Source organism: Dermochelys coriacea, chromosome 6 (assembly GCF_009764565.3).
Source record: "Dermochelys coriacea isolate rDerCor1 chromosome 6, rDerCor1.pri.v4, whole genome shotgun sequence".
Classification (NCBI taxonomy): Eukaryota; Metazoa; Chordata; order Testudines; family Dermochelyidae; genus Dermochelys; species Dermochelys coriacea.
In genome coordinates, this window is record NC_050073.1 from 88,974,486 (window position 1) to 88,988,206 (window position 13,721).

General features: G+C 43.0%; 1 protein-coding gene across 2 annotated transcripts in view; it reads left to right on the forward strand.

The window, feature by feature from the left end:
• Positions 1–13,721, forward strand: part of NRXN3 (neurexin 3) — a 1,462,434-nt gene that overhangs the window by 580,446 nt on the left and 868,267 nt on the right. For both annotated transcript variants that reach the window (XM_043516016.1, XM_043516015.1), the window contains 2 exons: positions 901–1,104; positions 12,191–12,217. In XM_043516016.1, coding sequence (XP_043371951.1) covers positions 901–1,104; positions 12,191–12,217 — 231 coding nt within the window. The remainder of the gene's footprint in view (positions 1–900; positions 1,105–12,190; positions 12,218–13,721) is intronic.

The following is a 13,721-nucleotide window of genomic DNA, read 5'->3' on the forward strand; positions in this document are numbered from 1 at the left end:
AGCTGTGTTGATTGTGACAATTGGGCTATTTCAGAATGTTTTGTCCTCTGGGTAATGGAGCTTCTGCAAGGTTGAAGAAGCCATTGCCCGTCATCCCTGGTTGAGAAAGGGCTTGTGCCAGCCTGTGTACAATTTGTGAATGTATGTGATTGCTGAAGTGATACCATCTCGGGCTGTATAGTTTTTCGAAATGCTGGGCCTGTCCTGTGTGTGGGTAGGATATCTCCAAGCAGGCTGATGACCAGCTGTTCATTTTAAAGACATAAAGGAAGGCCGTATGAAAATTACTGGGCAAAACTTGTATTTAAGAAATATCACTATATGGGTTTAAAAATTGTACAGATGTATCACAGTCTGTGATTTCTTGCAAAATTGTTGCTTGGAAAATAGTCTCTATCTGATCAAATGCCTTACCAAATAAGGACATTCCTTAAAATATTTGATCTGTGATCTCCAAAGTAAAGCCATGTGCTGCAGGAAGGGGTTTTGGTGAATCAATAGGGACGGTCTAAACTAATGACCCTGGACAGTGCTAGGGCAAGCTGGGCTGCCAGAGAAGAAGCTGTCTTTTAGAAGATAATAAAATTAAGGTCCTGGTAACAAGTGTTGATTAAAGATCTCATGGCCATTTTCACAAGAGGAGGTGCTGTCCTGGGAAATTCTAGTATGGACAACTGTATTCTGCTTCCCTACATTGTAGTTTAAACTGGATACAATATCTTCTGCTTCCTGATCTAACCTGTTGTGTAATATTGCTGGGTGAGGCTACTGTGTTTATACCCCAGAAGTGGCTCCATTTCAGTGGTGGGTGAAGTGATTGCCGTATAAACAGTGTGTAAGTGACCATGGAAGCGTTGCGTAACTCTCGTGGTTAGTCATTGTTTCTTTTCTTCTCTGCAGAGGCTTCCATCCTGAGCTATGATGGCAGCATGTACATGAAGATCATCATGCCCATGGTCATGCACACAGAGGCAGAAGATGTGTCTTTCCGCTTCATGTCCCAGCGTGCCTATGGGCTCTTAATGGCCACCACTTCACGGGATTCTGCCGACACCCTTCGCCTGGAGCTAGATGGAGGGCGTGTCAAACTCATGGTCAATTTAGGTATCCTAGAGAGATTCCCCCTTCCTCTTTTAGTTTGGGCTTGTGATTAGTGTTTTCTTTATCGTTTTTCTTTTTTTCTGTTGGTTTGATCGGATTTGATTGATTTCTAAAGTAGCTGCTAAGACCCTCATAATGATACTATCTGCAGAGAGAAAAATTCTCTGACAGTTTCTGCATGGACATTTGATGTCAACTCTTGGTCATGGATAGTGGTGTTTTTTAAGTCTTTATGTTTTTAAGTTTCCTTTCTTGGTCTGGAACTGGTTAGCTTTGTGTAAAACATGCTACTTGGTCCATCTTTTGATCAATCATATACTCATTAATTCAGCCTCTTTTCCACCACTCAAAACAGTCAGAGCAGGTCATGGGAGGGAAGCCAAACAGACATGGAGGGAAGGGTTAGGTGCTGTGAATCCCAGGCTATCAGGAGACTAGTCTTGGTTTAATGGTTTGAATACTGAACCTTCTCAGGACCCAAGCCCTTATAAAAAAATATTGTTGTGTTCTGCAGTAATGGCCCCCTATGCTCAAGTAACTCTAATGTAGGCTGTAGCCTTTAAGACTCTTACTATTGAATGTATTGAATTTTTAATGAATCTGTAAACTCAGGAGTAGTACCGAATGATTGGAGAATTGCTAATATAGTTCCTATTTTTAAGAAAGGGGAAAAAAAAGTGATCCGGGTAACTACAGGCCAGTTAGTTTGACATCTGTAGTATGGTCCTGGAAAAAATTTTGAAGGAGAAATTAGTTAAGGACATTGAAGTCAATGGTAAATGGGACAAAATACAACATGGTTTTACAAAAGGTAGATCATGCCAAACCAACCTAATCTCCTTTTTTGAAAAGGTAACAGATTTTTTAGATAAAGGAAATGCAATGGATCTAATTTACCTAGATTTCAGTAAGGCATTTGATACCGTGCCACATGGGGAATTATTAGTTAAATTGGAGAAGATGGGGATCAATATGAACATCAAAAGGTGGATAAGGAATTGGTTAAAGGGGAGACTGCAACGGGTCCTATTGAAAGGCGAACTGTCAGGTTGGAGGGAGGTTACCAGTGGAGTTCCTCAGGGATCGGTTTTGGGACCAATCTTATTTAATCTTTTTATTACTGACCTTGGCACAAAAAGTGGGAGTGTGCTAATAAAGTTTGCAGATGATACTAAGCTGGGCAGTATTGCCAATTCGGAGAAGGATCGGGATATTATACAGGAGGATCTGGACGACCTTGTAAACTGGAGTAATAGTAATAGGATGAAATTTAATAGTGAGAAGTTTAAGGTTATGCATTTAGAGATTAATAGCAAGAATTTTAGTTATAAGTTGGGGACGCATCAATTAGAAGTAATGGAAGAGGAGGAGGACCTTGGAGTATTGGTTGATCATAGGATGACTATGAGCTGCCAATGTGATATGGCTGTGAAAAAAGCTAATGCGGTTTTGGGATGCATCAGGAGAGGCATTTCCAGTAGGGATAAGGAGGTTTTAGTACCGTTATACAAGGCACTGGTGAGACCTCACCTAGAATACTGTGTGCAGTTCTGGTCTCCCATGTTTAAAAAGGATGAATTCAACCTGGAGCCGGTACAGAGAAGGGCTACTAGGATGATCCGAGGAATGGAAAACTTGTCTTATGAAAGGAGACTTAAGGAGCTTGGCTTGTTTAGCCTAACTAAAAGAAGGTTGAGGGGAGATATGATTGCTCTCTATAAATATATCAGAGGGATAAATACAGGAGAGGGAGAGGAATTATTTCAGCTCAGCACCAATGTGGACACAAGAACAAATGGGTATAAACTGGCCACCAAGAAGTTTAGACTTGAAATCAGATGAAGGTTTTTAACCATCAGAGGAGTGAAGTTTTGGAATAGCCTTCCAAGGGAAGCAGTGGGGGCAAAAGATCTATCTGGTTTTAAGATTCTACTTGATAAGTTTATGGAGGAGAAGGTATGATGGGATAATGGGATTTTGGTAAGTAATTGATCTTTAAATATTCAGGGTAAATAGGCCAAATCCCCTGAGATGGGATATTAGATGGATGGGATCTGAGTACCCAGGAAAGAATTTTCTGTAGTATCTGGCTGGTGAATCTTGCCCATATGCTCAGGGTTTAGCTGATTGCCATATTTGGGGTCAGGAAGGAATTTTCCTCCAGGGCAGATTGGAGAGGCCCTGGAGGTTTTTCGCCTTCCTCTGTAGCATGGGACATAGTTGACTTGAGGGAGGCTTCTCTGCTCCTTGAAGTCTTTAAACCATGATTTAAGGACTTCAATAGCTCAGACATGGGTGAGGTTTTTCATAGGAGTGGGTGGGTGAGATTCTGTGGCCTGCGCTGTGCAGGAGGTCAGACTAGATGATCAGAATGGTCCCTTCTGACCTTAATATCTATGAATCTATGAATGGTTTAGTATGTTTTTTTTAAACTCAAAGGAATCAGTAATAACCACTTTGGGTGCTCCTCCTATCTTTATGTTCTGTGTAAGGTGGGTCAATTTACCAGTCCAAAAATAATTGGTCAATTGATCAGTCAAATTATGTCAAAATGATCAAATATTTTAAAGCACTCATAAATGTTAGAACCATGAGAACAATAACAAAAAAGAGTAAGACTATGATTTTGATAGTGTCAGCCTTAGATACTTATTCCTAATTGCAAAAAATTACTTAACTGAGTTATTTTAACTCAGAAAAATGTGAAACACAATTACATGAAGTTCTTTAAAAATGCAAGAATAGCAACCTGATGCAATCAAAAAGGTAGGCTGCCACCTGCATCGGAACAATCTTGCTGCAATATTTGACCATAGTCAAATAGGCGTTCAGTTGACCAAACAACTGACATTGTTTGAGTCAGCTGACCAGTTTGCCAAATCTATTTCTGTCTCCTCAAAGTTATTGATTCCCAGACAGAACCTGAGTGGGAACAAATTTGATAATAAAAACGATGGTTGTGGGGGAGTTTCCTTCATAACAAACACAGACTCTCTCTTATTAATATGAGCTGAGTAACTGGGGTCTGTAGATCAACAAAACAATCCACTCTCTAATTATTTAGGGATGCTTAGTTGAGGATGTGTCCACCCCCCCCATTCTCTCACCATTGTAGGCCAGCAGTGTGGATGGTCCCCTGCTTTTTGAATTCCCATGTCTGAAAATTTTGAAGAGACACAGTGCCTGGGGTGGGGGAGAAGGGATAAGAGAGAGTGGGTAGGTTTGGTTGTTTGGTATTCTTGGAGTTGAACATAAACACAAAGTCAAATACTCCTCTCACTTATACTGCTGCTATCTGCATGACTACATGTGGTTGCATCAGTATAACTGAGAGGAGAATCTGAGCTAGAACTGCAGACCGGGTTACTTACTGGAAATGGTAAGCCTCCCCTAATATTTAGGGTATCTAACAGGAACTAAGTGTATGCTCCATCATGAGCTTGGGCTAGCTTTTGAAATTCCAAGCCCCATTGTGACATCTCCCAAATACTATGAGCTATCAATAGGAAACTCACTCCTGAGTCCTGGCTGGGCCATAATGTGAAGAAGAGACATGGCAATGACTTTGCACAGTGCAGTGACAGTGTCGCACATCGGATTATATATTGATGTGATTCGGTCATTGAATCATGTCACAGTTAGACATAGGTGGTATTATCTAGATCATGCCGCACCAGACCCGAATGAGCTTCTAGGGACTGCTCCACCTTGGTCCTCATCTGGACTTTCAGCTGTTGGAGGTCAACAAAGAGCAGTGTAATATGTTGCCCTGCAGTGATGCTTCTAGGGCTGACCCAGGAGGTGGCATTAACTGGTTTCCAAAAGAACTGTTTCTAGCCTCCTTTGGCTCTGGAAGGGAAAGTCAGCCTTTCTTTTACTGTTGGGTTTGGAGGGTGAAAAGGGTATGATGTGTTAGAACAAGCTCCTATCTTTAAAAATGAGAAATGAAAATAGTCTCCATCCCATGAGGATCTGGAAGCTTTAAGTGTTCCCTTAGATGGAAAAATACTGCACTGCTACATAGCTCCCGTTGCCTGGAATTTACGTGCTGTACTCAGCTGAACTAGAGTAGTGTAAAGCATCATTGAGTGTCCAGCCAGCATGGCAGCGGAGGCAGTACTAAATTGCACTGGTCCATGGGGAACCATGGTCTCCGGCCGCCACAATGACTTCTCAAGTGGCATCCATCTCTGTCTGTATCAGTTCTAAGTGAAGTGGAGAATTCCTTATGCCTACCATGTCCCCTTTGGGGATCAGTTCCAAAGAATTATTGTTCTGTAGTCCAATATATAAAGAGAATCTTTCAAACAACTCCAGCATGTGTGTGGATTAGTGTGTTTGCAGCTGCTTGTTTTTCCCATCCAACGTTATTTGTCCTAATAATCTAGCACCCTGAGACTTTGTCCCTTCTCGCGGTCCCTTTTCTGAAACTCTGATAATTAGAGAGTGAAAAAGTTTGTCTTTCTGAGAATCAAAGTCCTGTGAGGCCAAATCTCATATTTTTAAGAGGGAGAGCGTGTTATGTTGTTAGAGCAGGGGTTGGGAATCTGGGACACCTGGGTTCTATTCTGAATTTTGCCACGGTCTCACTGTAATCCTGAGCAAGTCCTTTACCCTCCAGTGCTTCACTTTATCCCTCTGCTAAAGGTGCTAACGCTACTTTACTTCATAGGGAAGCAGTGAGGCTTCAATAGTGGATGCTTGCAAAGCACTTGGAGATCCTCTCACACAAGACACTGCAGCATGTAAAGTGTTGTCCTTACTGAGCTCTACCTCCTTTTTCTGCTGAGCAGGGTGCCACCTGATAGGTATTGAGACACCCTCAACTTCAATGGAAGTCAGTGAGGGAAGAGGGCACTCTGGTACTGGCAAGGCAGAAAATATTTTCTGCCTATTTAACCTCCCCCTCCTCACTTTAAAGGGTTCTACTTTATATCATGTGGCTTTCCCTTTGGCGAGGAGAGCAGAAAACGTTTTCTTCCAATGCCTGCCAATAGTGCTTGTTTCATCAGCTGTGGTAAATTGTTACAGACCTTTTGGGGACCATTAGACCATCCTGGGCCACATGCTAAACATCTGGCTTTTAATGCCCTACCACCTAAAGAATTTGACTGAAAATGCTTTCTGAGCTTTTTACCAGAGTTTTGACTAAGAACTTCATATTACAATATACACTACCTACTGTCCTTGGCTAAGGGACTGGTACGTGGGGAAACCCTGATGAACCAAAACTCTGTTACTGAAGGTCAGTTATGCTGGAGACACAATGACTGAATCATTATTTTTGCTGAGCTCCTAAGCTTCGCAGACATGGAGCTTTGGCCCTGCAGAACTCTGAAGGTCTGGACTCCAAAAAAAAAAAAAAAAAAAAAAAAAAAAAAAAAAAAAAAGACTAATGCTGCAGCTGGGGAGAGCCTGTGCAGCTCTGCTCCCCCAGTGATTTGAGCCACAAAACCATAATTTCCATTATTTGGAATGCTGAACCAAGTTATCCCTAGGTGTCTGAAACCCCCACACCTCCCGACTTACAAAGGTTTCCCACAAAACCTTAAATCAGGACTTCTCTGTTTTCCAAAGGGCTTAGATTATGTTGTTGTTGTTGAAGGAAGAGATCAAATCTCAGACCTTGGGGAGTGGGGGGAAGCTTTGCAGTGCCAAGAAGCCCAGCCGTCAACTCCCACTTGTTTAGTTGGAGTTCTTGTCAACTATTTGAGCAGATAGGTTACATTCAAGTGAAATCCAAGACCTTCTGGCTCAACGCTACCAAAATGCCCTTTTCAGTGACAGACAGCCCCCAACTCCAAATAAGGGGGAGCTCAGATCTGACTAGTCATACGTCCAAATTCACAAATGGGCTAGTAAGCGCCAGATCTGAATCAGCACAGACTGTTTTGAGTGGTGTATTATCTAGTTGTGCTTTTTTTTCTAAGTTATTTAAAGCTATTACTAAGAACTGTCCTTTTTTTCCTCATTCAATTCCATTTGGGTTCTGCTATGGTTTGAGTATTTTTCTGTGCTGTTATTTTTCCCCCCCTGTGTATTTGAGTTGTAAAGCTTCTCACACCCCATCAGCCATGGTAAATCAAAAGATGGTATTCAACCCTTCAAAGGCCTGAAGCCTGCGGCCCGCACAGCAAACAGCCCTGAGAACAGAGTGTACAGAGCAGCCTGCAGGGGCTGGCATATCCCCCTAACCCTGCAGCATTTATTGCTTAAAAACTAAACCAGAAATGCTTACTCCAATGCAAGACTTGGGTGGGAGGGGGAAGGAAAGAGCCTTGACTATTAATTCTGTTCATTTAAAGGGAATGAGGAGCTGTTTCAGACCAACCCAGCCAGGGACCTGGGGCAGTGTGTTCTTTGTGTTAGCACGTTTCACAGCATTATTGAATGTTTGCTGTGTGAAGATTAGAACCCAAATGTGGTGGATCTCACAACTGAGTTGAGAAAGGGGAGGGAGAGAGAGAGAAATACAGTGAGGGGTGCCCTGGAATAGCCCTTGCTACTTCAGAGACATGCTGAATATGAGACAAATGGCATATCAGCTGGGAACAGCAACTTTCTTGCTCTGCCCTCCTATTGGTTGGCTTGTGCTGCTCTTGAGCTATGTTTGAGCACATTTAGCTTCTGTCTTCTCCTCTCCCATGCACTCCCTCAAGATACTGGTGACCGGAATAAAGCCCCTGCTGAAGCATAGCACATATGAAGCTCCTCTTACTCATGACTTCTTCCTATCCTGAGCTGAGCTCTGGCCTTGAGGGGAGCAATGGTGTCTTGGGCTTTCCAAACCAGTACCTTCTGCTTTGCCCTGAGAGGTGTTTGGCTCAGTGGCTGTGGGTCAGAGTCCTCCAGCACTGCTGGAGGATTGTATGGTCCCTTCCAGAGAGAATGACTTGTCACTCATACACCTCACTCTCTGTTACAAATGTGTGCATATCACACACAAAACACATGCATGCACAGAACACCACAGGCACCCACTCTCATTGACACTCCTTTACACACACAGTACACACAACATCTTTTCATACATTTCATTTACATATAATTTTGCACTCAATTTCCACACACCCTGCATAAAACAGTCTTGCACCCTACCCAGCCAGACATAGCTGCTGCACTTTGACACTGCCTCCCCCCGAGCTCCTCAGACTCTGCCACTAATGAGATACTTTCTCATTCACACCCAACATATGCACAACACATCTTGGCTTGTTAGGTTCTTTGTTTTGTTTTACTATATCCAGCAGAAATTATCCAGAGTAAGCAGCAGTCACCAGGCCCCCATTAATTTGTCCTGTGCTTCCCCGTTCCCATCCAACACTGCTGGGATCCTGTGGTCTGCACTTCCAGAGCAAGGTCTGGACCTTATTGAAGGAAGTAGCATGCCCCCCACCCCCACTCACATGCAGATGTTCCCTTTCACTGATTCTGAAGAAAGATCCTATGCCTTAGCAATGCTCTGCAAGCTAACTATCTGTGATGATGAGCACCCTATCCCCTAGTGAGAGACTGAGACAACTCACCTTTGCCCGCCTACTGCCCAGTATGGGGAAATCACAGCCCCGGTTCTGCACTGAAATGCAACATTCCCCCCCTTTTTTTTTTAAATCACTGACCCTTTCACAATTCCTGTTACAGGAATTATTATGACAGTAGGTAGGGACTAGGGGTAGGATGGCCCTATAATTGCTCATCCTATATAGTCTCAGAAGAGTTCTTAGAAGTTTGCATTTCCAAATCTACTTTCCAGTCTTGCTCATGATTTCTTCCCTCCCACCCCCAACACACTCCAGTGCCTCCCCATCCCTGAAAAATGTGGGGATTCTTAGAATTTCCCTGCTCCTCAAAAGGACTGATACACACCTCACAAAGACAGACACTGAGAAACAGACAGGCATAGTTTCCAGAAGATCCTGAATGTTGCACACCACCCATACATGACTGAAGAAGGGGCCACCTTCTTCAAAGCAGCAAATCTTTCAATGAGTGTGTAGATGGAGGACTCCAGGGTGAAGGGGTAGATATACACAACAACTGTGTCCTGCAGATAAACAGGGCCACGAAAGCCCTGGTGTAATTCCAGAAACGGCAGTGGAATGAGTCCAGGGATGAATTCAGCCTCTGCCATTTAAATAGGTTATTTCTAGCTGTCAGAGCCCTTCATTCACGCTGCTCTGTTTCCTGTACTTGCTTCCTTTCCACAACTTTCCACACTCTGTCTGTGCACACTTGTGTTTCCCCTAAATTACATACCAGTGCTACCTTTAACTTTAGCCCATTGCACTGGAGCCATTAATCTGTGTGCAGAGGAACCCCTCTACCTGTGGCCAGGTAACATGCTCCTGAAAATCCAGTGCTAGGAGATCCTACCTACTGAGCTGTTGGTGAAGAGCTCCTGATTTACAGTAGGAATAAATGAAGGGAGGTCTCTGGACTGGGTCTTCCCTGGCTATTCCCACTCTCCCACCCATAGACATGGCACTTTGGCTTTGCCCCCTACCCTCCAGACATCTCATTCATAGACTAAACCTAACAGTTGCTAACTAGATCTACAGCTACTCTGGTCATGTTCACCTTTAAAATCCAAAGGAACAGAGAACCCTCAGCAAGGATTATCGAAAGCCTTACTGCACCAATACGAACATGGGGAATCCCAGGAGGTTTCTTTAATTACTGCCGAACTCCTCAGCTGATCTTGCTTTGGCTATGTGGATCTGTACCTTAATATGTACCTTCTACTCCACAACAACCTGGAAGTGCATTGGTTTCACAATGTTGCTCTGATTTAAAGAAGTCATTTTCATCCTTTTGAAGCTTGGTATAATGGAGAGAAAATAGTTTTACTCACTGATGGCTTAATCCTCTCTGCTACGCTAGGCTAAGGCCAAAATTGGTGCCCTGGGGCAGGAAAATAAAGACTTGATCTAGCCATACCACTTGTGCTTGGTCTATCTCAGTCTCCCATTTAGTCACACAATCAATCAATCTCAATCTCTCTCTCTCTCTCTCTGTCTCTCTCTGGTCAGAGAGGAAAAGATAGCTGGTTTCTTATATATTTTTAGAGGGCTTCCCTCACCCCTCCCATAAGGGATATAGCTACCACTGTATGGTGATCGTACCAATTGCTCCAGGGCTGTTTGCTCCCACTTTTCTGTTGCGGTTGACGACACATGACAAACCTAATCGCACAAAACCAACCCCAGATTTTCTCAAGAGAAGTTCTGCTTGAGAACAGACTCTCTCTGGCATTGCTGCTTCTGATTGGTATATCCCTAATCACTTCTACCCCTTCTTTATTTATAGAAACTGATTCTTTTCCTTCACCCCCCTCCTTTTTATTTTTTTAAAGTTGCAGTTTATTTCTGCTACTGAAAGAATTTTTTTATTACACCCTTTGGAGTAAAAGCATTTCACCCTGATATGCAGCCGAATTAGCTCTCTCTCCCTCTCTGTGTTCTTTCCAGTCTCTCTCACTTTCTGTATATCTTCTGCTGCTGGGCCATATCCCCATGATACAGAGGAACAGCTGGGCAAGGCTGTGGTTACAGAGGCTCTCCTCCACGATATCCGGTCAGGATGTCCAGAACTCAGAAACTATGATCCTTAACCTGGGGTTTATGAGAGAAAGCCAGGGTGGTCAAAGACACCTGGTACTGTGGTGATGCATTAACTCCATGCTCACATTGTGGCGCTCACGTTGGAGCACTCCAGTGGGGGATGTTCACAACCCCAAGGATCAAACCAGGCACCCTAAATGCAAGAGCCTCCTCAGGGGCCTCATCCTGAGAAGGGCTGAGCTCTTGCTGTTTCTAGTAAATTAAGTGGAAGCAGCAGGTGCTCAGAAGTTCTCTGGTTCAGGCCATCAAACAGCACTTGTTTTCTCTGTGGAGGCTCCTCAGTTACTATTTATTAGCGCGAACAAACAGAATTCTGTATCCCTTTGTTTCTTTTTCTTTCCTCCTTTCTTCCGATGCTCCTTTTCTTCCTCCCCCCTGTGTGGAGCCCCCGAGTGAAGCAGGCAGGGCTGTCAAAGATTCTGAGGTCTGCCACTTCACTGCCTGTTTCATCTTCTGCCTGAATGCTACAGGTGTCTCATTCAGTACTAACATTGAGGCAGCAAGATGAGACTGGGCTCTAAGGAGCTGGCCGAGCTGGGTATCTTTGAACCAAAAAAAAAAAAATCCCTTCCCCAACCAATCAAAAAATAACCCCAACCTCCCAAAAAGTAGCTGAAATCTGGGCTGGGTGTTCGTGCGGTTAGCCGTTTGCAAGTGGCCATTTTATGATAGGACACAACTGGGGAGGGTATATTAACCCTTTCCTCACTTGAATGGACAGTGGCAAATGCACCTGTGCACATTTTTTCAAAGCAATCTGGGCTAACATTAAGGGGAGTGAGAGAGGGTCTGTCCTGGGGAGAGGTGGAAAGGGTTAAATATTGCACCAACCAATGTTGAAAGACTGATTTTACAGGTATACTGTGTTGGACAGGTTATTATGCAATAACTATGAATTAATTCAAAAGAAACCAAGTGTAAAGGTTGCCTTTAAACTTCAAGCTTCTTAGAGAAATTGCAGAGGGTTTCAAAAAATAGGACATTGGAGTATGACTTGCATTTTGAGGAAGATTATTTTTTGTGCCTTAATTACTTGACAGTTTTTTTTCCTTTTAATTAATATCAGTTCATGGTCTGAAGCAGTAGATAATCTTAGTTGCATAGGTTTCCTTAAAAAGAAAAGAACTTTCTGTGTCGATATGTGGATATATATGTATATAGGTATATCTCTCTATACAGGTGTGTGTGTGTGTGTGTGTGTGTGTGTGTATATATATATATATATATATATATATATATATACATATATATATATATATATACATATGCATATGTATCTGATATTTCAATAGAATATACTGTACATATATACCCATGCCTGAGTGTGTACAGACTGTATATAAATATAAAATGGCCACATCTCTTTGCGTGTGTCTGTCCCCGGAAGGGTGGACTGATTGTTTTTGGATGTCTGCAGCTGTTACCTTGAAGGATGCAATTTCATCTTTCATTTATTTTTCCCCATCTAGACTGTATCAGGATAAACTGTAACGCCAGTAAGTTTTCCCTCAAGTTTCATTTTGTTCTCTATATATTAAAAAAAGAAATTAACTTTATTTCCTTTGCTAGTTTATAAGCTGTTTTTCTTTTTGTTTCCTTCTTTTTTTTACCTTTCTTATTCATTTTTTAAATACAAAAATCAAAGATGGGGTGGGATCTGGGGCTGGGGGAGGAGGGAGGGATTCGTGGTGATTGTGTGCAAATGTATTATGTGACGTTTCTCCCGGGAGGAGATGAACTGTTATTTCAATGCTTTTGCAGAAAAGCCCCCAATCCCTGGCATTGGGATGAACTGAAAATGTGTTTCAGTAGTAACCTGTTGTCTTTTGGGAAATGCCTTTAGAGATATTAAGAGAACACGTAAAGATAACAGGTACTGTATACACTTCTCCACTACCTGAAAAACACCCCTATAAGTAAAACATGTTCAGGACAGAATGGTGGCTGTTTAATCTGATATTTCTTCAGTACTATTTTCAAGGGGGCTGGCAGGCTTTGGGGGGGGGGAGAAAAGAAGCCCTTAGCATTTGTGGTAGCATCTCAGACTCTCTTATGAGAATCACCTGCAGGTCACTTCACCAGCTAGGCTTCTATGACAAATTCCATCTGAGGGACTAACTCTTGGTCCCTTTTAATCTGTGTGAGACAGAAGGAGGCTTAGGAATGCCATAAAAAGTAATCATTAAAGACCACATCCCAGGCAGAAACTCTGTAGTGCACCAGAGAGAGCCTCTTCTGCCATATTTCAAAAATCATGAGTTTAGAACGTGTTGAAATAAGTATGGGCCTCAGACCACAAAACATAGGTCTGGATTTTGGAGCCAATCAGCCCCCAAAGTTAGGGGCGGCTGGACCCACGTGTGGTGTGGGTTTTTTTTTGTTTTGTTTTTTTTAAGGCTGATCTCCAATTAAAACAAAATTCCTTTCTGAACTGGTGGCCCTTCTGTGCTGTGCTCCATGCAGGGGGCTTTATGGAAGGCTGAACAAGTTGCTCTGGAGGTACCAGAAGATGAGAAGGCAAAACAGATCTCATCTTTTACAAATGTATGTTTCCAGTTATTTATTGGTGGGTTTTCTAAACCCTGTTGGCTTTATCCTTTGAGCTATATAGTCTGTCCCATCCGAGCTAGTGGGAGGCCAGGAAAGGAGCACGTTATGTAGGGTCACTTCATTCAGGCTGAATTTTCTAACAGCACCAGGAGCTGCCCCAGGAGAGAGAGCCTCAGACTCTGCTCTCTGGAGCAAACAAGTAGTTTGCAGCCAGCATTGAAACAACAGCCAGCAGCAGCAATGGCAGATTCTCACTGAGAATGATTCCCTTTGCTACTCTCCCTTCAGTTTGGGACTTTTTGTGCAGGTGCAATGATGGAAACCATACAATATTTGATTGTTTCGCATATGGTATTGGCCCAAACCAAAGAGAGGTGTGCAGATGTAGCAGGGGATGATGTACACCTGAGCAGATGGCACACCTGTTTCCCCTCCTGGTCACTGGCAGCT